Below are 27691 nucleotides of genomic sequence, written 5' to 3' on the forward strand. Positions count from 1 at the left end.
TCTTGCGACCTTCGAGTCAGAAATACGTTTGAGGACGCTGAAGGATGGGTGGAGTTCTGGAGAGTTTAGGGAATGAATGAAAGAGGCACTGTAGCTGTAAGAGATGGAATTTTTTTTTGGAATGAATAGATTTGGTGAGCAAGTCGAAAGCATCCTTTTATAAAACAAGAAGAAAAAGGTGTTATAGTATATGACAATACCATTGTTCAGGGGACAGATGAAACATTTTTTAATGACGTGAACACGTGATCACGAACAGCATGGTCAAAGAACGAACGAACAAATAAGAACGAAACGGATAAGAACAGAGAAGGGAATTTTTTTTTTTTTTTGAGTTGGGATGAAAACAGAGACAGAGACCGGACGTGGAACGTGAAAAATAGAGACCAAAAGGAATTGCGAGCGCAATCGAAGAAACCACTGAGACAGACACAAAGCCTCAAGCCAAGGTCAGACACGGTAGCCTCCTACTACTAGTCGTACGCTTGGCGTCAGAATATGCGACACGAATTGTACCGACGATTCTGTACACAGGTACACACACAGGTATTCTGTACACAGGTATGAAAAACCAACACCAAGAATACTATTAGAGACACACCAATAGTTACATACACACCGAAAGAAAGATAAAGTCTCGACCTGTGGTAAAGCCGGTATTACGACAAAAACACAATTGTGAAAAGTTACTTATTAACTTTGAAAGCGTGCGCGCATGCACAGCTTTGAAGAGACGTGACGTCACGTGACTTCCCGAGACGAGAAGAGACGTGAAGAGACTTTGAAGAGATTTAAAACGTTAGACAAGTGGTCGATGTTCGGGGAAGTTAGGGGGAGAAGAGAAAATCTAAGAAATAAGCAATACAGCGAAGGAAAGAACTTAAATTCACAAAACACCTATGGGCCGAGATAAACTAGGGCGCGCACGCGGTGGGACAGAAAAGGATTAAATTATACAAAAGTTTGCAGGAATTGCGAATCAACAGCAACTGGAAAACACCCTGCAACACATGCACAATAAAAAACGAGTAGAAATTGACGAATACACGAATGGAAAAAATACTTTAACTTTTGCTGCCGTCCAGAGGTCGAACACGCTTCCTTGCTCCAGGGCCCGGAAACGGCAGGGTTCTTTTTAGGGTTTTAGGTTAAATCCAATATGGCTGCCAAACCATGTGACCTATGATGTCATAAATTTATTATAATACAAATGTGTCAGATCATGTGCATGCAATTTCATATTTGTAGGATAAGGAATTCGATTAAAACATTTTTCGCTGGTATACCACTTCTCCTCGCCTGGTGTTGGCTTAGCGGTTAGGGTGCCGGCTTGGGATCCTCGGTCGGCTAATTGAGTACCAGTTCACTGGTAATTCCCTGTTTGTCGTTAAAGGCGGCAAAAAGGGTTGGCGTCAGGAAGGGCATCCGGCCGTAAAACATTGCTTCAAAAAGGGGACGGAAAAACAACAACAACCACGGTTCCCGAAAAAGGCCAACCCCCGCTTTGCGGGGAAAAATGGCCTCTAAAGGTGTTTTATTTTATTTTATATATACCACTTCACCTCGCCTGGTGTTGGCTTAGCGGTTAGGGTGCCGGCTTGGGATCCTCTGATCCTGGGTTTGAATCCTGATTGATCGCTGAATTAACGCCAGGGGGTTGACTCAGCCTGTCATCCTTCCGAGTTCGGCAAATTTAATACCAGTTCACTGGTAATTCCCTGTGTGTCGCAAGGGGCGACTAACAGGGTTGGCAGCAGGAAGGGCATCCGGCCATTAAAAATTGCTTCAAAAAGGGACCCACTGTGCCCAAAAAAGGCCATCCCCTGCTCTGCGAGGGGAAATGGCCTCGAAAGGTGGTTCCTGTTTATACCACTTCACATATGATGTCATCATTATCCTGCTTTTGTTCCCCATTCGGAGTACTTGACAGTGTGCCAAGTTTCAAATTTTCCCATTCAGTGGTTTCCGAGAAATAATTTTTCGATTATTTCATTTTAATCCAAGATGGCTGCCATACCACGTGACCTCTGACATCACAATTATCATAAAAACAATCTGCATGGGTGTCACTCCTATCCTGAAAGTGTCGTCTCAATCGCACATATGGTTGCTGAGAAAAACGAGGATACGGATGGACATCCCGAAAACATAATGGCTCCAGCCACCTTTGGGGGTGCAAGCATAAAAACAACAACAACAACAGTTCTTACCAATTATCTTATCTACAGTGTCATGATCGATGAAGGTAACAAAACCAAAGCCTCGCATCTTGCCCGTTTGCCGGTCAGACATGACCTCAACACTCTCAACGTCTCCGAAAGTGTCAAAGTAGTCACGAAGGTGTTGCTCAGTTGTGCTTTCTTTTATCCCACCAATAAAGACCTTTTTCACTTTCAGGTGTGCACCAGGCTTTATAGAATCCTGAAAAGAAAAAGAAACATAAGGCACCCAAAATGGTAGAATAAACAGTATACTGCACCGACTAAATATATTCTGAACCAATTTCAATGCTTGCTATAGAAGACAGTGCAGCATGGAGAATCATAATAACATAATCAAAAGACTTTAAACAAACAAAAACAAACTATTTTAGGGAGCAATCAGCCCCCCTGCATAGACCACCTTAGACCCCGATTTTTTTAAATGCCAGGAACAAACTTTGGTACATCACGGATGATTTAGGTTGTGGTCAAGCTTCATCAGAATGGCATGTGTAGGTTCTGAGAAGAAAGCAAACACCTATTTGGGGGAAATTTAATGCAGATCTTTGCTATTGATGTGTGCACACCGGGCCGGATTTAGGAGCAGGTGAACCAGCCAACTGGGTGTGCCGCCATGACGCTACAGGGAAATTTGACTCAGGAGGCAGCCATTCACAGCCCATCATACCTGCTGCACGTTACAACACCAACACCAGATTCAACTGGAGAGACATCTTACCCCCACGCTGTCTTGAGAAACAAGGACATGGGTGCAGTCTACGAGCGACAAATTTGATCGGTTGTGATGACGTAATAGGCTGTAATATTTTGTCCAAGTATTGCAAAACTGGAGGTTTTTGAAAGTGTCAAAAAGACGATTTGTGTTCTCTAATGTTCAAGGATATAACTCGATAAAAAGAAAACAACGACTTTAAAGGTGGCAAAAAAAAATTTCAGACGTTTCCCATCGTTGCTGCAGTGTGTATTACACCACCTTATGTAGTAACACGTACATGAGTTATCCATGACTGTTGTGCGTGTCCTTTACAACCTCATTAAAAACTATATTTCGTGTTTGTAATGATTTTCTATTTTGTTTGAGCCCGCCAGAACAACAAATTTGGGAGTATGGGGGAGGAGAAAAGTTGGGCTGACTCAGGAACATCACCAGGGTGTTGGATATAAAATAGAATGCACAACAACAACCACACAATTCATTTGAAGAGAGACCCTTACACAGACGTCACAATCAGCACGGATCTGTACACAATCACCCACGATCCATACTTGCAGGTCCTGGCAATATCGCTGTACATCTATATCTCCAATGCTTTGAGGTACCTAACTAATGCAAGTTTAAACCTATCTACTGTTTCTGCTGCACTACCTTTTCCAGGTGTCCATTCCATGCATTAACTACTCTCTGAGTGCAAGACCCTGCCTGACCACAATCTTAACTCTCCTCTTCATCTTGACAAGTACAAAACGTCATCGATCAAGATGAAATTTTTTGAGCATAATCTAGGAATAAATTAGTGGAGAAAATAAAAATGACGTGGTTCGGCCGCCATATTCGTTTTCACACAAAAGCCTTGAAAGCACTGAAAATACATCCTGGCAAGGGTTTGCAATCTCTGATTGCTCTTTTTCTTGTTTTGTCTATATAAACCTTCATTATCTTAAAATCTCAATCATATAACCTCGTAATCACCTCCTTTCCAATGTATAAAAAAAATTCCTGTCTTCATCCTGGAAACACAGATCCCTTTGCCCCCAAAATGATTCCCACTGCTTTCTAAATGCAAAACCATCCCGACACCATTCTTTTAGCAATAGGTTGACATCCATTACTCTGCTCAAATTGTATCGTATTTCTTATTCTTGGGAAAATACCAGCAAACAACACCTCACAACACTTTACGTGTAGTCGCTCACCCAACTTCCGAGTAAACTTTCCTAAGCTCCTTGGTGTCCCACAACCAACGTTTTCCTGCCATGACCCGATACGATGTCATTGAACCATCCTTCAATGTCCCTAACTGTTGCTCGAACGAAACTGAACACAACCTTATGTCCTTCTTGCAGATTTGAAGAACGGTCTACATATTTAATAGCTTCATAACCCACCAAAACTGGCTCCCTGGTTTCATGCCACCTTATCTCTATCGCTGCACCCTCAGCACTGCCAGCTGTGCAACACTGTCACTGCTGCCTACACTCGCTACCCCACCCCACCCCTTTTGCCTACCTACTCGCTACCCTGCTGCCCCCACCCCCCACCCAACTACACTCACTACTGACAACCCACCCATCCCCCCTACATCGGCGACCCCACACTCCACCCCCCCCCCCCCTTTTGCCTACCTACTCGCTACCCTACTGCCCCCGCCAACCTCGACTCATTACTGCTCCCCCAACCCCCGTATATACTACATACACACTCGCTGCCCACTCCACACTTGCTACCCTGCCCCCCCCCCCCCCGAAACTACACTCGCTACCTGCCAACCCCCCTCAATCTAGACTCACCAACTTACCCACCCTCTGCTCCCGCCCCCCTACACTCACTAACTTATCCACCTTCCTCAACCTACACTCGCAATCGCTAACTTACCCACCCTCCTCAACCTGCATTCGTAGTCGCTAACTTACCCATCGTCCTCAACCAACATTAGCTAACTTGCCCACCCTCTCACTCTCCCTCCCCCCCCCCCCCCACCTCCACACCTGCACTCGCTACCTGCCAACCCCCCTCAATCTACACTCGCTAACTTACTCAACCTCTGCCAACCCCCGACACGCGCCAACTCACACTTAAACCTACACTCGCTAGCTCACCCACCCTCTGCCCCCCCCCTACACTCGCAAACTCACCCACCCTCTGCCCCCCCCCCCCCCCCACCTACACTCGCCAACTTACCGACCCTCCTCAACCTTCACTCACCAACATAACCACCCTCTGCCCCCCCCCTCCCCACCTACATTCGCTAACTCACCCAAACTCTGCCCCCCCTCCCAAACCTACACTCTCTACCTGCCAACCCCCCTCAATCTACACTCGCTAACTTACCCACCCTCCTCATCCTACACTCGCGGTCGCTAACGTACCCACCCTCCTCAACCTACACTCGCTAACTCGCCCACCCTCTCACTCTCCCCCCACCTACACTCGCTAACTTACCCACCCTCTGCCCCCCCCCCCCGCCCTTTACACTCACTAACTCACCCACTCTCTGCCCCTCTCCCCCCCCACCTACACTCGCTACCCCCAATATGGGTACACAAAAGTTGAACAAATGGAGGAGGCACCAAAGATGTCCCTTACCTGGGCTGTCATTTGATCTCGGATGTATGTGCATAGTAAATACCCAAAAATACATCTCTACTTCACGAACGCACAACAAAACCGAATACCTCTCTCGAAATGGCTCGTTTTGCCTCCACCAAGCGGTTGTCCAGTGTGTGGGGACGTGCAGCCATTGCAGCATCAGTCTCCTCTGGTGTGCTGTACGTTACAAAGCCAAAACCTCGCGAACGCTTCGTTTGTGGATCTCGCATCACCTACGGGAATCGTACCTTTTGTAGTTACATTTGCAACCCCTTCCCTAGTTCTCAGCATAAGCATCATCGTGCTCCAAATGTCAACTTCAAATTTGCACATTCACATTTTTTAAAAAGGCAAGAACAAATGTTCGAGAGAGATAGATATATAGATATATATATATATATATATATATATATATATAATAATAATAATAATAATAATTCATTTATTTTGTATAGCGCTTTTCCAGAAGCCCAAAGGCGCTTTGACAGAGTGGCAAACATAATGCATAACAATACATGAAAACAACAATTGCAAAAAGACAAGAATCAATAGGGAAATATTTAAAGCAAAAGGAGGGAGAAGGAGAAGAGATAGTCAGGGGTTAAATGCTGTGGGTTGAATGTTGAATGCAGTGTTGAATAGGTGGGTCTTTAGTGATGTTTTGAATGTGGTGAGTGAGGAGGAGTCTCTGATGGTGTGAGGTAGTGAGTTCCAGAGGGTGGGAGCAGCGATGGAGAAGGCCCTGTCCCCCCAGGATCTGAATTTGGTCCGGATGGAGGGGGTCAGGAGGTTGGTACCAGCAGAGCGGAGGTTGCGGGTGGGAGTGTGTCTGGAGAGGAGGTCAGCCAGGTAGGATGGGGCCAGGTTATGGAGGGCTTTGTATGTCAAGAGGAGGATTTTGTACTGGATTCTCTGGGGGATGGGGAGCCAGTGAAGCTTGTAAAGGACGGGGGTGATGTGGTCACGGGTCCGGGAATGGGTGAGTAGACGGGCAGCGGAGTTCTGAATGTATTGGAGTTTATTGGTGATTTTTGAGGGTGAACCATAGAGGAGGCTATTGCAGTAGTCCAGACGGGAGGTGATGAAGGCGTGGATGAGGGTTTCTGCAGCCGTGGAGGAGAGGGATGAGCGGAGACGGGCAATGTTTTTCAGGTGAAAGCAGGCTGACTTTGTGATCTGTTTAGTGTATTTGTCGAAGGAAAGGGTTTGGTCAAAGATGACGCCAAGATTCCGGATGTGAGGGGAGGTGGATACTGGGATACCGTCGATGTTGAGGGCAAAGTTATGGGTGGATTTTGTGAGCGTTTTTGGGCCAATGATGATTATTTCAGATTTATCACAGTTAAGCTTGAGGAAGTTGATTTGAAGCCAGGATTTTATTTCAGTGATGCAGTTTGTCAGGATAGAGAGGGTGTCGGTGGAGACGGACTTGGTGGAGATGAAAAGCTGGATGTCATCGGCGAAGCAGTGGAATTGGAGACCATGACGGCGGATTAAGTGACCGAGCGGGGACAGGTAAAGGATGAAGAGGAGGGGGCCAAGAACTGAACCTTGGGGGACACCTTGGGGGAGGGGAGCAGTGGGGGATTTGCAGTTATTGATGGAGATGAACTGGCATCTGTCAGAGAGGTATGATTTAATCCAAGAGAGGGCAGTGCCGGTAACGTTAAAGGTGGATTCAAGTCGGGTGAGGAGGATAGTGTGATCGATGGTGTCAAAGGCAGCGCTGAGGTCGAGGAGGACGAGAATGTTGAGGTTGCCAGCGTCAGAGGAGAGGAGAAGGTCGTTGGTGATTTTGAGGAGAGCAGTTTCAGTACTGTGGTTGGAGCGGAATCCAGATTGGAATGTTTCATACAGGTTATTGGCAGAGAGATGATGTTTGAGTTGAGTGGCTACAGCGCATTCCAAAACTTTTGACAGAAAGGGTAGGTTGGAGATGGGTCTGAAGTTGTTTAGGGTGTCAGGGTTTAGACCAGGTTTTTTTTAGAATGGGGGTAACAGCAGCAATTTTGAGGGAAGGTGGGACGATGCCTGTAGACAGGGAGGAGTTTATTGTTGCAATGATAAGTGGAGAGAGAGCAGGGAGGGAGGCTTTGACAAAGCTGGAGGGGATGGGGTCAAGAGTGCAGGTGGCAGTTTTCATTCCTATGAGGAGTTCAGAGAGGTCAGTAGGGGAGATTGGGGAGAACCGAGACAGGGGATGGCAGGACAAGGGGGGGCAGGTGGTTGGAGGGGGAGCGGGTGCGGCGGTGGTCAAGCTGTTGTAGATGTTGTCAATTTTGCGTTGGAAGAAAGAGAGGAAGGAGATGCAGTTGTCTACTGTGAATGACTGGGTGGTGGTGTTCAGGGGGCGGAGGAGTTTGTTTATTGTCGAGAAGAGTGCTTTTGGGTTTCCGGAGCCAGAGTGGATAATTTGAGAGTAGTAGGCAGAGCGGGCGCGGGAGAGGGCATCTTTGTAGTGTTGTATGTGGTCCTTGTAGGCTTGGGAGTGAACTGTGAGACCCGTTTTATTGCGGAGTCTTTCAAGTTGGCGAGCACGAGTTTTCATCAGGTGGAGTTCAGGGGTAAACCAGGGAGCAGAATGGGTGAAAGAAACTGTTTTGGTTTTTACAGGTGCAAGCTGGTCAAGGCAGGAGGAGAGAGTGTGGTTGTAGTAGTCAATGAGGTCGGAAGGGGTGTGGAGGTCAATGAAGGGAGAAGTGGACATTTTTTCAGAGAGGGTGGATGAGAATGAGGTAGGTGAAAGAGCGTTTAGCTTACGGAAGTTGATTGTGCGATAATGCCTTGGTGTTGGGGCGGGGATGTTGATGGTCAGAGTGATGGCTAAGTGGTCAGAGAGGGTGAGGTCGGAGCCATAGAGATGGTGCAAACTTAATCCAGTGGAGCAGACAAGGTCCAAAATGTGACCACGGATATGGGTAGGAAAGTCGACGTGTTGAGTGAGGTTAAAGCAGGTGAGTAAATCAGTGAAGTCAGTGGTTATTGTGGAGTCAGTGGAGTCCATGTGGATATTGAAATCACCAAGGAGGAGGATTGAGGGGGAGAGGGAACATAGCTGGGTCAGAAAGTAGGAGAAGTCAGACAGGAATGATGGGTGTGGTTTGGGAGGGCGGTAGACGACAGCCATGACTGACTGCGTGTGACCAGAGAGTTTTAAAGCCAGGTGTTCAAATGATGGAGCAGATGAGATGGAGATGAGGTTGGTCTTGATGTCTTGACGGTGGATAACGGCAATTCCACCACCTCGGCCCTCCGAGCGTGGTTTATTGACGTAGGAATATCCATTGGGTGTGGTGAGGTTAAGTGTGTAGTAGTCCAGAGGTTGTTGCCAGGTTTCGGTGAGACAGAGAAAGTCCAGTTTGTTATCCAGGATGTATTCGTTCAGGATGAGGCATTTGTTGTTGAGGGACCGGGTGTTGAACAGGGTGAGCTTGATGTTGTTTTGAACAGCAGGGATGAATTCAGGTGATTTAGCCAGGGTTCGTAGGCAGGAGGTGCGATCGTGTGGGTTGCTGTGACCAGGTGCGCTGGGACGAAGAGTGAGAGTGCGCTGAGCCGACCAGAGGACGGGGATGGAGTGACCTGATTGCAAATAAACAAACTTACGACCGGAGCCACGGTGAATGTACCTGGGTCGTCGGAGGAGTCCATTTGATTTGATGGCAGAGATGCATGATGGGGTGGAGCGGGTATTGAGCAGAAGAAGCCTTGCGGCGGAGTACCTCAGAGCCATGCCAGGCAGGAGCGAAGGGACGAGTACGAGGCCAAGGTCGAGGAGGCAAAGCGGCAAACGCAGCGGCAAACGCAGCGGCAAACGACTGCAGCCGCTAATCAAGACCACAGCGGCAAACAGCCACCGCCGCAAACAACGGCCACAAACAACGGGAGCGGGCCTGAGGAAACAGTGGAGGAGCCGGGCAGGCGAAGCCAGGAGCAGAGCCGGGACCGAGCAGAGGGCAGACCCAACGGTCAAAAATCCGCCACGACCACCAGAAAAGCAAACTATGTACAATGGCCCAGTCGGAGAAGCGGCGAACAAGTAACGCCAGCGTCCTCTCCAGACCGGACCGGAAGCGGAAGTCGTATTTATATATATCTATCTCTCTCGAACATTTGTTCTTGCCTTTTACAGTGAAATATACTGTAATATATATATATATATATATATATATATAATCGGGAGATTAAATCAGACTAGACGGTCGATCTTTAATTTTCGACAAGCTTTCAACCGACAAAGGTCTTCTTCTTAGTCCACAGAAACAACAGGCATGTATATCAAAATTAAGATTGTTCGAAAATATACATGATAGACATGCCTGTTGTTTCTGTAGACTAAGAAGAAGACCTTTGTCGGTCGAAAGCTTGTCGAGAATTAAACATCGACCGTCCTGAAGCTACGTCCGCGTCTGATTTAACCTCCCGATTATTTATTTAATGCAAATGAGACGTCCTGCTCGTACTGTGGAGTTTCTACTATTTCTCACAGTTATATATATATCTCACAGTTATATATATATATCTCAGTTATATAGATGTGCAGTGTCTGTGTTCAGTGTTGTCACTGAACTACTCCCTTACACTTTTGTGAAATCGTACCAAACTTCTGGTATGCACCTATCTCTCCCGTCGCTATGTCCTAAGGGTATTATTTTTGAAAAATTTTCCAATTTTTATTTTTCTTTGGGGAATTTTTTTTGGGAAAAAGTTTTTTTTTTTTCAACTTAAGTTTTCAACTTCAATTGTTTATAAAACGTAATATCACGTATATTACAAATACATTTGTGCATTATGATTGTTTGAATTATGATAGGTGGAAACCATGACAAAACAGCAACTCAGGTACAGTCATTTATCAATACTAGGGCATGCCCGTACGTGGGTGCAATGCCCGTACGTGGGTACGTGGGTACGTGGGTGCGAGTACGGTGACAATCCCCCTCCCCCCCCCCCCTCTATTTACATGAAATGGTTTGGTCCATGAAATGGTTTGGTCCATTCGCAAAGCCAAAGCGAACGGCTTGCGAGTACGGTGACAATCCCCCCCCTCTATTTACATGAAATGGTTTGGTCCAAAGCTAACGGCTTGCGAGTACGGTGACAATCCCCCCCCCCTCTATTTACATGAAATGGTTTGGTCCAAAGCGAACGGCTTGCGGAGTTTGGTAAAGAAATCGCCATAGCTCGGTAACTACTTGTCCGATTAATATGAAACCTTGAAAAGGCACATCCACGGGTCCCCAGCAATATACCTGGCAAGTTTAAAGTATATCGGACCCGTGGTTGTCGAGAAACAGCGGTCACAGACAAACACACAAACACACAGACACACAGAGATTACTGGAATTATAGATAGACTAGGGCATGCCCGTACCATATCTATATCTAAAATTATATCCCCCCCCTCTATTTACATGAAATGGTTTGGTCCAAAGCGAACGGCTTGCGAGTACGGTGACAATCCCCCCCCTCTATTTACATGAAATGGTTTGGTCCAAAGCGAACGGCTTCCGGAGTTTGGTAAAGAAATCGCCATCGCGTGCACAAACGCGCAGGAAAGCGAATGAATCGCAAATTCGTTTTTATTAGTTGTAAAACATAGTTTAACGCCAACATAGTTTGCAAACGTGAAATAAATGAATACGCTCTCAAATGTGCCATCCGAGGCAGAGTGTGCCCGCCACGTTCGGCACACGCGATCGTTCGCTGCTCTCTGATTGGTTGAATCGTTTTTTGGACATAGCTCGGTAAGTAATTGTCCGATTAATATGAAACCTTGAAAAGGCACATCCTCGGGTCCCCAGCAATATACCTGGCAAGTTAAAAGTATATCGGACACGTGGTTGTCGAGAAACAGCGGTCACAGACAAACGTACAGACAGAGATTACTGGAATTATAGATAGATATCTACACATCTGTGCTGTGTCTGTCACTGAACGACTCCCTCAAACTTTTGTTTCCGTGGTTGTGAGGTGTTTTTGAATGACGTGGTGGCGAGGTGTTTTTGAATGACGTGGTGGCGAGGTGTTTTTGAATGACGTGGTGGCGAGGTGTTTTTGAATGACGTGGTGGCGAGGTGTTTTTGAATGACGTGGTGGCGAGGTGTTTTTGAATGACGTGGTGGCGAGGTGTTTTTGAATGACGTGGTGGCGAGGTGTTTTTGAATGACGTGGTGGCGAGGTGTTTTTGAATGACGTGGTGGCGAGGTGTTTTTGAATGACGTGGTGGCGAGGTGTTTTTGAATGACGTGGTGGCGAGGTGTTTTTGAATGACGTGGTGGCGAGGTGTTTTTGAATGACGTGGTGGCGAGGTGTTTTTGAATGACGTGGTGGCGAGGTGTTTTTGAATGACGTGGTGGCGAGGTGTTTTTGAATGACGTGGTGGCGAGGTGTTTTTGAATGACGTGGTGGCGAGGTGTTTTTGAATGACGTGGTGGCGAGGTGTTTTTGAATGACGTGGTGGCGAGGTGTTTTTGAATGACGTGGTGGCGAGGTGTTTTTGAATGACGTGGTGGCGAGGTGTTTTTGAATGACGTGGTGGCGAGGTGTTTTTGAATGACGTGGTGGCGAGGTGTTTTTGAATGACGTGGTGGCGAGGTGTTTTTGAATGACGTGGTGGCGAGGTGTTTTTGAATGACGTGGTGGCGAGGTGTTTTTGAATGACGTGGTGGCGAGGTGTTTTTGAATGACGTGGTGGCGAGGTGTTTTTGAATGACGTGGTGGCGAGGTGTTTTTGAATGACGTGGTGGCGAGGTGTTTTTGAATGACGTGGTGGCGAGGTGTTTTTGAATGACGTGGTGGCGAGGTGTTTTTGAATGACGTGGTGGCGAGGTGTTTTTGAATGACGTGGTGGCGAGGTGTTTTTGAATGACGTGGTGGCGAGGTGTTTTTGAATGACGTGGTGGCGAGGTGTTTTTAAATGACGTGGTGGCGAGGTGTTTTTAAATGACGTGGTGGCGAGGTGTTTTTAAATGACGTGGTGGCGAGGTGTTTTTAAATGACGTGGTGGCGAGGTGTTTTTAAATGACGTGGTGGCGAGGTGTTTTTAAATGACGTGGTGGCGAGGTGTTTTTAAATGACGTGGTGGCGAGGTGTTTTTAAATGACGTGGTGGCGAGGTGTTTTTAAATGACGTGGTGGCGAGGTGTTTTTAAATGACGTGGTGGCGAGGTGTTTTTAAATGACGTGGTGGCGAGGTGTTTTTAAATGACGTGGTGGCGAGGTGTTTTTAAATGACGTGGTGGCGAGGTGTTTTTAAATGACGTGGTGGCGAGGTGTTTTTAAATGACGTGGTGGCGAGGTGTTTTTAAATGACGTGGTGGCGAGGTGTTTTTAAATGACGTGGTGGCGAGGTGTTTTTAAATGACGTGGTGGCGAGGTGTTTTTAAATGACGTGGTGGCGAGGTGTTTTTAAATGACGTGGTGGCGAGGTGTTTTTAAATGACGTGGTGGCGAGGTGTTTTTAAATGACGTGGTGGCGAGGTGTTTTTAAATGACGTGGTGGCGAGGTGTTTTTAAATGACGTGGTGGCGAGGTGTTTTTAAATGACGTGGTGGCGAGGTGTTTTTAAATGACGTGGTGGCGAGGTGTTTTTAAATGACGTGGTGGCGAGGTGTTTTTAAATGACGTGGTGGCGAGGTGTTTTTAAATGACGTGGTGGCGAGGTGTTTTTAAATGACGTGGTGGCGAGGTGTTTTTAAATGACGTGGTGGCGAGGTGTTTTTAAATGACGTGGTGGCGAGGTGTTTTTAAATGACGTGGTGGCGAGGTGTTTTTAAATGACGTGGTGGCGAGGTGTTTTTAAATGACGTGGTGGCGAGGTGTTTTTAAATGACGTGGTGGCGAGGTGTTTTTAAATGACGTGGTGGCGAGGTGTTTTTAAATGACGTGGTGGCGAGGTGTTTTTAAATGACGTGGTGGCGAGGTGTTTTTAAATGACGTGGTGGCGAGGTGTTTTTAAATGACGTGGTGGCGAGGTGTTTTTAAATGACGTGGTGGCGAGGTGTTTTTAAATGACGTGGTGGCGAGGTGTTTTTAAATGACGTGGTGGCGAGGTGTTTTTAAATGACGTGGTGGCGAGGTGTTTTTAAATGACGTGGTGGCGAGGTGTTTTTAAATGACGTGGTGGCGAGGTGTTTTTAAATGACGTGGTGGCGAGGTGTTTTTAAATGACGTGGTGGCGAGGTGTTTTTAAATGACGTGGTGGCGAGGTGTTTTTAAATGACGTGGTGGCGAGGTGTTTTTAAATGACGTGGTGGCGAGGTGTTTTTAAATGACGTGGTGGCGAGGTGTTTTTAAATGACGTGGTGGCGAGGTGTTTTTAAATGACGTGGTGGCGAGGTGTTTTTAAATGACGTGGTGGCGAGGTGTTTTTAAATGACGTGGTGGCGTGTTTTTAAATGACGTGGTGGCGTGTTTTTAAATGACGTGGTGGCGTGTTTTTAAATGACGTGGTGGCGTGTTTTTAAATGACGTGGTGGCGTGTTTTTAAATGACGTGGTGGTGAGGTGTTTTTAAATGACGTGGTGGTGAGGTGTTTTTAAATGACGTGGTGGTGTGTTTTTAAATGACGTGGTGGTGAGGTGTTTTTAAATGACGTGGTGGTGAGGTGTTTTTAAATGACGTGGTGGTGAGGTGTTTTTAAATGACGTGGTGGTGAGGTGTTTTTAAATGACGTGGTGGCGTGTTTTTAAATGACGTGGTGGTGAGGTGTTTTTAAATGACGTGGTGGTGAGGTGTTTTTAAATGACGTGGTGGTGAGGTGTTTTTAAATGACGTGGTGGTGTGTTTTTAAATGACGTGGTGGTGAGGTGTTTTTAAATGACGTGGTGGTGAGGTGTTTTTAAATGACGTGGTGGTGAGGTGTTTTTAAATGACGTGGTGGTGAGGGGTTTTTAAATCAGGTGGTGGTGAGGGGTTTTTAAATCAGGTGGTGGTGAGGTGTTTTGAATTACGTGGTGAGGTGTTTTGAATTACGTGGTGGTGAGGTGTTTTGAATTTCCTGGTGGTGAGGTGTTTTGAATTACTTGCTGGTGAGGTGTTTTAAATTACATGGTGGTGAGGTGTTTTAAATTACATGGTGGTGAGGTGTTTTAAATTACATGGCGGTGAGGTGTTTAAATTACTTGGTGATGTGGTGTCTTAAATTAGGTGGGGTGAGGTGTTTTAAATTAGGTGGGGTGAGGTGTTTTAAATTAGGTGGGGTGAGGTGTTTTAAATTAGGTGGGGTGAGGTGTTTTAAATTAGGTGGGGTGAGGTGTTTTAAATTAGGTGGGGTACCACCGTTTAGAGGCCATTTTTCCCCGCAAAGCGGGGGTTGGCCTTTTTCGGGAACCATGGTTGTTGTTGTTTTTTTTGGTCCCCTTTTTGAAGCAATGTTTTACGGCAGGATGCCCTTCCTGACGCCAACCCTTTTTGCCGCCTTTAACGACAAACAGGGAATTACCAGTGAACTGGTACTCAACGTTACCCAGGTAATACACATGGTGTCTTTCATGGTGCCATGGGAAGGTCTTTCGAAGAAGAAGAGCTCGGAGTTGGACTGGACACGAGGCGGAGCGGACGCCATTTGGAAGAGCTGAGAGGACTCAGTCGTGATAGGGTGAGCCTGAGTGAGTATATCAAGACAAGAACAACATCTAGAAGGAGGTATGTACGGTGCGATTCATATAATATATTGTTTAGTTATCGTCGATGAGGAATTTGGGGTCGGAATGGGTGGTCAGCCTGGGTGACTTGGTCTCGACTAGATGCTAGGCCGCACCTCATTTTGTCCAATAAAGTGGTTTTAAAATATTTTTTGATGGTTCTCATGCTTATCATTAGATGCATAACGTTCGTAGTGAGGTATAGATATATGGATTGACATCGGATGGCATGGGATTTGGGATTTAGGAACTCCGGGGTTTTTTCATTAGGAATATATGCGATTTGCTCTAGGAGGCCCTCGAGAGTGAACGGGGACTCGGATCTTAATTCTGTTTTCAGATTTTGCAGTCGCTAGATTAGCTTAACACTCAATAGAACGGGACCCGCAAAATTTCGGGGATTTTTGGTGGAATTACCTCGGGGTAAAGTTACATAGGAAAGCCCCATGTTAAATTTTCGTTGCCGAAGGACTTTATTTTTTGCGAAATTCATCCTGACTTCGCCTCTAGGAGAATACAGGGGTATCTGTGGATAACGGGAACCTTTATTTGGCGAAATTCGGACTGATATTGACCGAGTTATTCAAAATATTAACTTATATCAAATAAATCTTTTGTGATTTTGTATTTTGCGCACCTGTATCGTTGGAGGTATTGACTTATATAGGGTTGGTTTTCTAAAGCTTATATCAGAATATTAACTTATATCAAATGGGTCTTTTGAGGTGAAAGTGTGATGACGTCACCACGTCACGCGGCACGAATGCGCGCCTGTGTCGTTGGAGGTACTGACTTCTATAGGGAGGCCCCATCACCCTCCCCCATCACCCTCTCATCACCCTTTATTGGGCCATTTGACTTCTATAGGGTTGGTTTTCTAAGGCTTATATCAAAAGATTGACTTATATCAAATAAGTCTTTTAAGGTGGAAACGCGATGACGTCACCGTGTCACGCGGCACAAATGATTCCATTGTGCACGCTTTCGTTTTATTTCCAAATTAAAATCTGTTTTCACTTTTGCCGTAAAAATGACATCAGTGCGGCGAGTGTGGTATCTTATTTGGTGAAATTCGGTCGATTTGAAGTGGTGAAAATAAAATGCCATCACCCTGCCATCACCCTGCCCCATCACCCTCCCATCACCCTCCCATCACCCTCCCACCACCCTCTCGTTGGAGGTATTGACTTATATAGGGTTGGTTTTCTAAGGCTGTAGGCCGCACCTCATTTTGTCGAATAAAGTGGTATGCGGGTGGTTCCGGTATTTGGGACCGCAGGGACGGAAAGTGCAGCCGGCCTGCTCTGAAGGTTCGGATCGGGACACCGGGATTCATTCCGGTCGCCCGGTCGGCCCTGAGGTGGGGGTGCGGGGCCTGTCACGGAACGTCAAAACAAACGGCCTGCCGGGGCCGCCCAAAAGTCGGGCGTGAGGGGCGCGTCCACTAATGGAACGCCTCTCGCTTCCCAGATCGAGGGCCACGTGGTCAGGAGAACCTCGTCCCTTCTGGTTGCCCTGCCGTCCCACCGGGAGCGCTGGCAGGGTGTACTTCAAACTAAGCTTAAGTGTCAAGTGTTAAGTTCCTCCTTGCCCTCGCAAGGGAAAGGCTAGGGTCAAGCTCTTCCAAATTTCCAAACACTAGGAATCGGACATCTCAAATTAATTAATTAATTTGTTAACACATCTCAGTCGCCCGCGACCCCTCTAGCGCGGGAGTCGAACCAGTTCATTTCCGGTGCGACCGGGCCGAGTATCGGCCCGGCCGTGGCCGAAGCCGTTGATTCCGCCGTAGCACGCTAATGCGTAGGCTCGCGCGCCCCTGGTCCGCCGGGGCTCCGCGGGTGTCCTACCGTGCCTGGCGCCGCTGATCTCTCGACTTCCGGGAGTGGGTACCGGTGCCCGGGGACGGATCTCGCTGTCTAAACATGGTAGCGCTAGGGTCGCGAAGGTGCTGTAGCGGCGTTCGTGCGGGCGAAGCTGCCGGCTAAAAAACGCCAGCGGCTGCCAAGCACCACACACCCACTGCTCATGCACCGCGCCCACCGCGTAGTCCGACGCGTCGGTGGTGAGGGCGATCGGTGCATCGGGCGCCGGGTGCGCCAGCATGGTGGCGTTGGCCAAGGCCAGCTTTGCACCCGCAAATGCCACGGCCATCGGCTCCGACCAGGCGATGTCACCTTTGCCTGGCTTGCACGGGAGGGCCCCGTGCAGGGGGCGGAGGAGCTGGGTGTCGGGCACGAAGCGGTGGAAAAAATTACCATGCCCAGGAACTCCTGGAGCCCCTTGATCGTGCGGGGTCGTGGGAAATCCCCGACCGCCTCCACCTTGGCCGGTAAAGGGACGGCCCCGTGCCTGGGTATGCGGTGCCCCAAGAAGTCGATGGTGGCGACGCCAAAATGGTACTTTGCGGGGTTGATGATTAGGCCATGCTGGCCCAGGCGTTCGAAAAGCGTGCGGAGGTGGAGCAGGTGCTCCTCCCGGGACGCACTCGCGACTAGGATGTCGTCCAGGTAGACATAGATGAAAGGTAAGTCACGCAAGACGCTGTCCATAAGCCATTGGAACGCCTGGGCCGCATTCTTCAACCCGAAAGGCATTCGCAGGAACTCGAAGAGGCCGAAAGGGGTGATGACGGCCGTCTTTGGGACATCGCCCGGTTGTACGGGGACCTGGTGGTAGCCCCGGATGAGGTCCACCTTGGAAAACACGGTCGTGTTTGCCAACCGGGCGGAAAAGTCCTGGATATGCGGGACCGAGTAGCGGTCGGGGGTGGTGGCATCATTGAGCCGGCGGTAGTCACCGCACGGCCTGCCATCACCCTGCCATCACCCTGCCATCACCCTGCCATCACCCTGCATTCACCCTCCCGTCACCCTGCATTCACCCTCCCATCACCCTTTATTGGACCATTTGACTTCTATAGGGTTGGTTTTCTAAGGCTTATATCAGGATATTAACTTATATCAAATAAGTCTTTTAAGGTGAAAGCGCGATGACATCACCACGTCACGCGGCACGAATGCGCGCCTGTATCATTGGAGGTATTGACTTATATAGGGTTGGTTTTCTAAGGCTGTAGGCCGCACCTCATTTTGTCGAATAAAGTGGTATGCGGGTGGTTCCGGTATTTGGGACCGTAGGGACGGAAAGTGCAGGTACGGGGTGCTTGGCACTCCCCAGCCGGCCCGCTCTGAAGGTTCGGATCGGGACACCGGGATTCATTCCGGTCGCCCGGTCGGCCCGGAGGTGGGGGTGCGGGGCCTGTCACGGAACGTCAGAACAAACGGCCTGCCGGGGCCGCCCAAAAGTCGGGCGTGAGGGGCGCGTCCACTAATGGAACGCCTCTCGCTTCCCAGATCGAGGGCCACGTGGTCAGGAGAACCTCGTCCCTTCTGGTTGCCCTGCCGTCCCACCGGGAGCGCTGGCAGGGTGTACTTCAAACTAAGCTTAAGTGTCAAGTGTTAAGTTCCTCCTTGCCCTCGCAAGGGAAAGGCTAGGGTCAAGCTCTTCCAAATTTCCAAACACTAGAAATCGGACGTCTCAAATTAATTAACTAATTTGTTAAAACATCTCAGTCGCCCGCGACCTCTCTAGCGCGGGCGTCGAACCAGTTCATTTCCGGTGCGACCGGGCCGAGTATCGGCCCGGCCGTGGCCGAAGCCGTTGACTCCGCCGTAGCATGCTAACGCGTAGGCTCACGCGCCCCTGGTCCGCCGGGGCTCCGCGGGTGTCCTACCGTGCCCGGCACTGCTGATCTCTCTTGCTTCCGGGAGTAGGTGCCGGTGCCCGGGGACGGAGTTCGCTGTCTAAACATGGTAGCGCTAGGCCAGTGGGACCGCCGGGACCCACGTGCACTCACAAGTTGTTCTGCGCGTGGGCGGCAGTATCAGACTGGGGCGCCCAAACGCTCCCCGGCCATCACCCTTTATTGGGCCATTTGACTTCTATAGGGTTGGTTTTCTAAGGCTTATATCAAAAGATTGACTTATATCAAATAAGTCTTTTAAGGTGGAAACGCGATGACGTCACCGTGTCACGCGGCACGAATGATTCCATTGTGCACGCTTTCGTTTTATTTCCAAATTAAAATCTGTTTTCACTTTTGCCGTAAAAATGACATCAGTATGGCGAGTGTGGTATCTTATTTGGTGAAATTCGGTCGATTTGAAGTGGTGAAAATAAAATGCCATCACCCTGCCCCATCACCCTGCCACCACCCTCCCACCACCCTCTCGTTGGAGGTATTGACTTATTTAGGGTTGGTTTTCTAAGGCTGTAGGCCGCACCTCATTTTGTCAAATAAAGTGGTATTCGGGTGGTTCCGGTATTTGGGACCGCAGGGACGGAAAGTGCAGGTACGGGGTGCTTGGCACTCCCCAGCCGGCCCGCTCTGAAGGTTCGGATCGGGACACCGGGATTCATTCCGGTCGCCCGGTCGGCCCGGAGGTGGGGGTGCGGGGCCTGTCACGGAACGTCAAAACAAACGGCCTGCTGGGGCCGCCCAAAAGTCGGGCGTGAGGGGCGCGTCCACTAATGGAATGCCTCTCGCTTCCCAGATCGAGGGCCACGTGGTCAGGAGAACCTCGTCCCTTCTGGTTGCCCTGCCGTCCCGCCGTGGGCGCTGGCAGGGTGTACTTCAAACTAAGCTTAAGTGTCAAGTGTTAAGTTCCTCCTTGCCCTCGCAAGGGAAAGGCTAGGGTCAAGCTCTTCCAAATTTCCAAACACTAGAAATCGGACGTCTCAAATTAATTAACTAATTTGTTAAAACATCTCAGTCGCCCGTGACCTCTCTAGCGCGGGCGTCGAACCAGTTCATTTCCGGTGCGACCGGGCCGAGTATCGGCCCGGCCGTGGCCGAAGCCGTTGATTCCGCTGTAGCACGCTAACGCGTAGGCTCGCGCGCCCCTGGTCCGCCGGGGCTCCGCGGGTGTCCTACCGTGCCTGGCGCCGCTGATCTCTCGACTTCCGGGAGTAGGTACCGGTGCCCGGGGATGGATCTCGCTGTCTTAACATGGTAGCGCTAGGCCAGTGGGACCGCCGGGACCCACGTGCACTCACAAGTTGTTCTGCGCGTGGGCGGCAGTATCAGACCGGGGCGCCCAAACGCCACGTGCCCAAACGCTCCCCGGCTAAAGTTCATCCTGATGCGCCCACGTTGTGCGGACAAACCCCACCGAGTCGAGGGCCACGCGGTCAGGAGAACCTCGTCCCTTCTGGTCACACTGTGCCTATCGGTCGGCCTCGAAGACCGAAAAAGTGACTATGTCACCCTAAAAAGGTGGGAAGGAAGGGGATGAAGGTGGAGGGGATGAAGGTGAAGGTGGATTAGGTGGGGTGAGGTGTTTTAAATTGGGTGGGGTGAGGTGTTTTAAATTAGGTGGGGAGAGGTGTTTTTAAATTAGGTGGGGTGAGGTATTTTAAATTAGGTGGGGTGAGGTATTTTAAATTAGGTGGGGTGAGGTGTTTTAAATTACATGGGGTTGAGGTGTTTTAAATTACGTGGTGGTGAGGTGTTTTGAATTACTTGGTGGTGAGGTGTTTTGAATTATGTGGTGGTCGGGTGTTTTAAATTACATGGTGGTGAGGTGTTTTAAATTACATGGTGGTGAGGTGTTTTAAATTACATGGTGGTGAGGTGTTTTAAATTACATGGTGGTGAGGTGTTTTAAATTACATGGTGGTGAGGTGTTTTAAATTACTTGGTGATGAGGTGTCTTAAGGGGTGAGGTGTTTTTAATTAGGTGGGGTGAGGTGTTTTAAATAAGGTGGGGTGAGGTGTTTTAAATAAGGTGGGGTGAGGTGTTTTAAATTAGGTGGGGTGAGGTGTTTTAAATTAGGTGGGGTGAGGTGTTTTAAATTAGGTGGGGTGAGGTGTTTTAAATTAGGTGGGGTGAGGTGTTTTAAATTAGGTGGGGTGAGGTTTTTAAATTAGGTGGGGTGAGGTGTTTTTAAATTAGGTGAGGTGTTTTTAAATTAGGTGAGGTGAGGTGTTTTAAAATTAGGTGGGGTGAGGTGTTTTAAATTAGGTGGGGTTGAGGTGTTTTAAATTACGTGGTGGTGTGTTTTGAATTACGTGGTGGTGAGGTGTAACCGTCCCAAACTTCCAGTCTGCACCTACCCCTCCCGTATGTATGTGTTGAGGGGTTCTTTTTTGAATTTTATATATTTTTTCAACCTAAATTGCTTATAAAAATGTAATATCACAAACACTAGAAATACATTTGTGCAAAATAATTGTTTGTATTATGATTGGTGTAAATCATGACAACACAGCAACTCAGGTACAGTCAATGAGTCATTATCCTCAGCTAAAACAAGCCCGTTCCTCAGTATCGACGCATGGTGAGGCGAGAGCGCAGCGAGCCGAGCTTGTATTAGGGTTGCCACCCGTCCCGTATAATACGGGATCGTCCCGTATTTGAGAATAAAATGCAGTGTCCCGTATCGAGTCAATACGGGACGCGATTTGTCCCGTATTTTCATGCACAACATACTTTCATAATACACTAGGACTAGGTCTTCACAATGGTTAGAATGACATGATAGTTAAAAAAAAACAAAAAAAAAAAAAAAAACAACCTTTAGAGGCCATTTTTCCCCGCAAAGCGGGGGTTGGCCTTTTTCGGGGACCGTGGTTGTTGTTGTTTTTCGGTCCCCTTTTTGAAGCAATGTTTTACGGCCGGATGCCCTTCCTGACGCCAACCCTTTTTGCCGCCTTTAACGACAAGCAGGGAATTACCAGTGAACTGGTACTCAATTTGCCGACCTCGGAAGGATGACAGGCTGAGTCAACCCCCCTGGTGTTAATTCAGCGATCGACCGGGATTCGAACCCAGGATCCTAGGATCCTAAGCCGGCACCCTAGCCGCTAGCCCACCACCAGGGTTGACATGATAGTTAATAAAACCAAAACCGTTTCGCAAGACATAGCGTAGATGTTCCCAATCAAAATTTGCGGAAGAGAATGGCAGGCACGTTCAGTGTCGACGTCACCGTTGCCCTAGTTACGGAGACTCAGACGCGCGGTAACATTCTCTACCTGTTCGAAGATGTTGTAAAGAAGCTTGAGGCCAATGCTACCACCTGTCTATAGCACTATCCCATCATGCATTCCTTTAGAGCCAAACTCACACAGAGGTGAGATGACCAGTTCTATGGATACCTCACAAAAGTGAAGCTGCAGCGTCTCTCTCCAGTTGATGCAGGCAAGGCAAGGGAGGAATTCACTGCATTCATTGACACTGCCCTAAGGTACATTGAAAAATGGTTTGACTTTTCCGACAGCAACTGGCTTCACTGTCTTACGCCTCTATCTCTCCATGATGGCAAGCTTACCTTCAATGACCTTGAAAAGGTCTGTGAAAAGCTCAACCTCATTACCAGCCTCAACATGGATGAACTGTACGATGAGTGCACTACAGCAAGCAGCCTTGTGGAGAAACTCCAGGAGGGCGATCAATGGAAGACCTGAACATGGATGAACTGTACGATGAGTGCACGACAGCAAGCAGCCTTGTGGAGAAGCTCCAGGAGGGCGATCAATGGAAGACCACAGACGCGGCTGCCAAGTGGATGGCTGTATTTCAGGCAGCTGATCTCCCAAATATGCCGTCAGTCATTTCCTACCGACTGAGCATACCAGCCTCAACGATCGACCACAATGGAAGATCAATGGAAGACCACAGACGCGGCTGCCAAGTGGATGGCTGTATTTCAGGCAGCTGATCTCCCAAATATGCCGTCAGTCATTTCCTACCGACTGAGCATACCAGCCTCAACAGGGTTTGTGGAGAGAATATTCTCCAGAATGGCCAACAAATGGAGTGATGTCCAGAACAGATGCTCTGTGGAGCTCATGAAGAGTGAGCTACTGGTCTCACTCAACTTCGGCCTGTCCTGTGCTGAGTTCCACTGTAATTTTGAAGGACAAGCCATTGCTTCAGGCTGCAAGGAGCCGCAAAAAGTACACATGGAAGAGAAAGTAATGAGAGAGAGAGAGAGAGAGAGAGAGAGAGAGAGAGAGAGAGAGAGAGAGAGAGAGAGAGAGAGAGAGAGAGAGAGAGAGAGAGATGGGAGGGGGGCAGGGGTGTTCAGAGCACTGAGGTGCTATACTGTGAATATTTATATGTAAATATTTTAGGCCTGTTTGATCGGCTTAATTAAATTTAAAGTTCTTTAAATTGCATACCAAATGGGTAGTTGGTCTAATGGCAACACTTGTGCTGTGTCTACCTTTGTTTAGTTCAACTGATTGAAATAAAAATCTGTAAATTAAAATAGTAAGTTGTTTTGTCAGTCAATTAATTGAGATTGATATTGATATATTGCGATTGATCTTGATTGATTGAGATGTTGATTATTTTCATTGATCTGCCAACAATGTGGGACAGCACGGGCTACATAGCCAATGTATGAGTCTTGTACGTCAGTAAAACGCAATCTTTCTGATTCGCAGCTTAAGCAGTGGATCTGAACCTATGAAGTTTCTTTCATATCCACAGAACTAGTCCTACTCATCTGCTCACACTTTACGTAGCGATATGCGTGTCCATAAAAGCATGAAAAATGGCTTAAAAGTGGCAACAATTTCAAAATGTTCTAGTGGGGGACCGGGGCGGTGGGGTGTCCCTTATTTTTCCACATTGAAGGTGGCAACCCTACTTGTACGTACGTGTATACACACACACACACAGTATAAAACAACTAAAGGTATTGCAATGAAGCATACATACCACGCAGTCTGTGAGGCTGCCCCATTTTTCGAACAACCTCTGCATGCTATCCTCAGTGGTGTCGAAGCTGAGACCACCGACAAACAGCTTGCGTTGCTGCTCATCGAGAGATGAATGGCTTTGCTGAAATAAACGGTTCAATATTATTACTATTCAATATGAGCAAAAATAAAAAAGTGCGCAAATTTGCATCAAAAGCAAGTTTCTTCGGTCAGATTACCAAGGGACTATATTGCATAACACCAAAACCACAATAGAATCCACATCTATACCACGTGTTTTCCCTGCAGAAACAAAGACGCCGCCATTTTGTATTACAAGCACACGGACGCCATTTTACGGCAAAAACCGAAATCAAGAAAGCCAAACATTTGATGCTCACAAAATTGATCATAAAATTGAAGAGCATTAACACTCAATTTATGTGATAATATATATGTATATATTTTGCTGTCAACAGACAAAATACCTGCATATTGACGCGTTTCTAAACCACCAAAACGAAAAGCGTCTCCAAAGAAAGAAAGTGGACCAGCGCGCAGAGGCCTCTGGATCCTAATTTGCATTTTGCATCGACGTTATTTCCGGTTACACTTCCTGGAATAAAACATATTTTTTGACATGTACGTATTATTAGAATTTTTTTATTTTATCAAATGCCTAACTGAAATCACGGCTCAAAACAAAAGAGTTAACTATCTAAGCATTAATAAATGGACCGTTTTTGAACAAAGCATTATTCTATACACCGCTTTCCTACATATCAAAAAAAAAATTCAACAATATCGTTTACTATTATTAGATGTTTTATTGAGATGAGGAACTGATAATGAAAATAAGTGTAACATCTAAGCAAATATATTGTAATTGTATTACATTTGTTGTGTGGAACCGGAAGTGCTTGCTCGAGTTTTGGAGACGAGTATGAAGGTGGAGTTCCGGGTAGGGGGAGCGGTGTGTGTACGTGGTCATTGCACATCACCATGATTCCGGGTGCTGCAATAAATGATTGTTCTCTTTTTTGACATCGCCTCGTGATGTATTCTACATCAGAACTTTACATATATAATTTAACATTTCGATAATTTAACAAAATATATAATTTACGCAAAATATATAACTTAACATTTCGATAATTTAACAAAATATATAATTAACCCAAAATATATAATTTAACATTTTTATAATTTAACAAAATATATAATTTACCCAAAATATATAATTTACCCAAAGTAAATAATAAAATAATTTACCCAAAATATAAAAAATATATAATCGAAAGATTCATTCAAAAAATTCACTCATCTAGCTATTTTGTTTTATCGTTTTCATGTGCGCACTATTCCGCCATGGTAATCATGGTTCGTACAGGATGTGGAATAACCCTCGCAAGTCGCATCTCAACGAGAGAACGAGACCAGGTGAGATTTGAAAAAGACGTTAGAAAAGGATGATAGAACCATTTCGTGTTAATAGCTTGCATTCATGCGGACGTATTCATGTACCAGTCTAATAATATGATTCCAACGCCGATATTTTCATGTTAAAATGACTTTATTTACCAGAATACAATTATCTATATTATAATAGCCGTAGATGATTCTGTCTGTCTGTCTGTCTATCTGTTGGGTGTCTGTCCGGGGTGTGGCTTACTCGGTTTGCAGAGTAGCTCCACCCATAGCTCCACCCATTCTGGGAGTGGCTATAAACAAATATCCACCATTTTATTAACTCGCATAGCTTTGAGTCCTGTTTTGTAGGCCCGTGGTGTCTTGCTCTCCCCGTTTTATTTCAAATCAAATTCGATAAATCATTTCATTTTTCACAGTCGCTAACATAGTTTTAGACTCGGTTGAAAAAAAACGGGAAGAAAATCCGATGAAAGTTGCCGTTTATAGAACGAAATGAATTCTCAAAGGCCTGTAACTTCAAGGCCATTGAGTCTCTCTCACGCACGCCTTTATCTCCAATCTAACTCACCATATGATTTCATTTTTATCGATGGTTTTACTTTTAGACTCGGTGTCAGCAATAATTGAGAACAATCCACACACGCGGGAAAATGCAGAGATATATTTTTTAAAATAGCGTCATGGTGTATCATACACCGCCCAACATGACACCGCCGGCAATGTGTCGATATATATTAAAAATTCGCTTTTGCTTTTCCGTTATGATATATTACTATTTCGTTTGATGATAGTCGTCACAAAAACGTCAACAATGATGCCGACATATATTTCTTCGTTTTTATTTCATTCAACATATTAGCCGGAAGTAAAATATGTTTCAGGAAATTACCGAGAGATATTTCTTCGTGTTTTTTATTAGTTATGTGCGCATACACTTTAAATAGGTTTATTTGAAATCTTTAATTTTCCACAAACATTCCACACACGCGGGAAAATGCAGAGATATATTTTTTAAAATCGCGTCATGGTGTATCATACACCGCCCAACATGACACCGACGGCAATGTGTCGATATCTATTTTAAATTCGATATATCATTTCATTTTTCACAGTCGCTAACATAGTTTTAGACTCGGTTGAAAAAAAACGAGAAGAAAATCCGATGAAAGTTGCCGTTTATAGAACGAAATGAATTCTCAAATGCCTGTAACTTCAAGGCCATTGAGTCTCTCTCACGCCTTTATCTCCAATCTAACTCACCATATGATTTCATTTTTATCGATGGTTTTAGAGTCGGTGTCAGCAATAATTGAGAACATTCCACACACGCGGGAAAATGCAGATATATTTTTAAAAATCGCGTCATGGTGTATCATACACCGCCTAACATGACACCGACGGCAACGTGTCGATACATATTAAAAATTCGATATATCATTTCATTTTTCACAGTCGCTAACATAGTTTTCGACTCGGTTGAAAAAAAACGGGAAGGAAATCCAATGAAAGTTGCCGTTTATAGAACGAAATGAATTCTCAAACGCCTGTAACTTCAACTTCAAGGCCATTGAGTCTCTCTCACGCCTTTATCTCCAATCTAACTCACCATATGATTTCATTTTTATCGATGGTTTTGGACTCGGTGTCAGCAATAATTGAGAACATTCCACACACGCGGGAAAATGCAGAGATATATTTTTAAAAATCGCGTCATGGTGTATCATACACCGCCCAACATGACACCGACGGCAACGTGTCGATATATATTAAAAATTCGCTTTTGCTTTTCCGTTAAGATATATTACTTTTTCGTTTGATGACAGTCGTCACAAAAACGTCAACAATGATGCCGACATATATTTCTTCGTTTTTATTTAATTCAACATTATTAGCCGGAAGTAAAATATGTTTCAGGAAATTACCGAGAGATATTTCTTCGTTTTTTAAAATTAGTTATGTGCGAATACACTTTAAATAGGTTTATTTGAAATCTTTAATTTTCCACAATATAATTTACTTGCCATTTATCATTTGATGATTACGAGACAAATTCCTCTTGAGGATCGTGACACGGAGGTATATAATATGGAGAGCCAATTGGCCACCTCGCAGCATTAGCCGCCGTGAAGCCACCGGAAATAGTCTGGCGGCCATATTGGGAAGCCGATCGTTTTGTAAACAAAGCCTGTCAAAGCAAAGGCGTGGCGTACTGATGATGCAGCTGGAGCGAATTTTAGGACCGCCGACTATTTAATTAATATAGAATACTAATATTTGAACTGATATTCGGGCTCAGAATCCCGTTCTTTAAGGAAATGGTGTTCATTAAGTTTGAAGTTGGTTCTAGACGCATTTTTCCTGGGGAATCCAAT

The 27691-nt window shown here is 46.5% G+C and overlaps 1 protein-coding gene across 1 annotated transcript in view; it reads right to left on the reverse strand.

The window, feature by feature from the left end:
- The window catches only part of LOC137434523 (uncharacterized), a 319351-nt gene that overhangs the window by 22753 nt on the left and 268907 nt on the right, over positions 1 to 27691 (reverse strand). The window contains exons 2-5 of the mRNA XM_078785632.1: positions 24377 to 24430; positions 23908 to 24030; positions 5616 to 5762; positions 2211 to 2421 (exon numbers count right to left, since the gene is read on the reverse strand). Coding sequence (XP_078641758.1) covers positions 2211 to 2421; positions 5616 to 5762; positions 23908 to 24030; positions 24377 to 24382 — 487 coding nt within the window. The 5' untranslated portion in view covers positions 24383 to 24430. The remainder of the gene's footprint in view (positions 1 to 2210; positions 2422 to 5615; positions 5763 to 23907; positions 24031 to 24376; positions 24431 to 27691) is intronic.

The sequence above is a fragment of the Myxine glutinosa genome, chromosome 10 (genome assembly GCF_964187855.1).
Source record: "Myxine glutinosa chromosome 10, kmMyxGlut1.1, whole genome shotgun sequence".
Lineage (NCBI taxonomy): Eukaryota > Metazoa > Chordata > Myxini > Myxiniformes > Myxinidae > Myxine > Myxine glutinosa.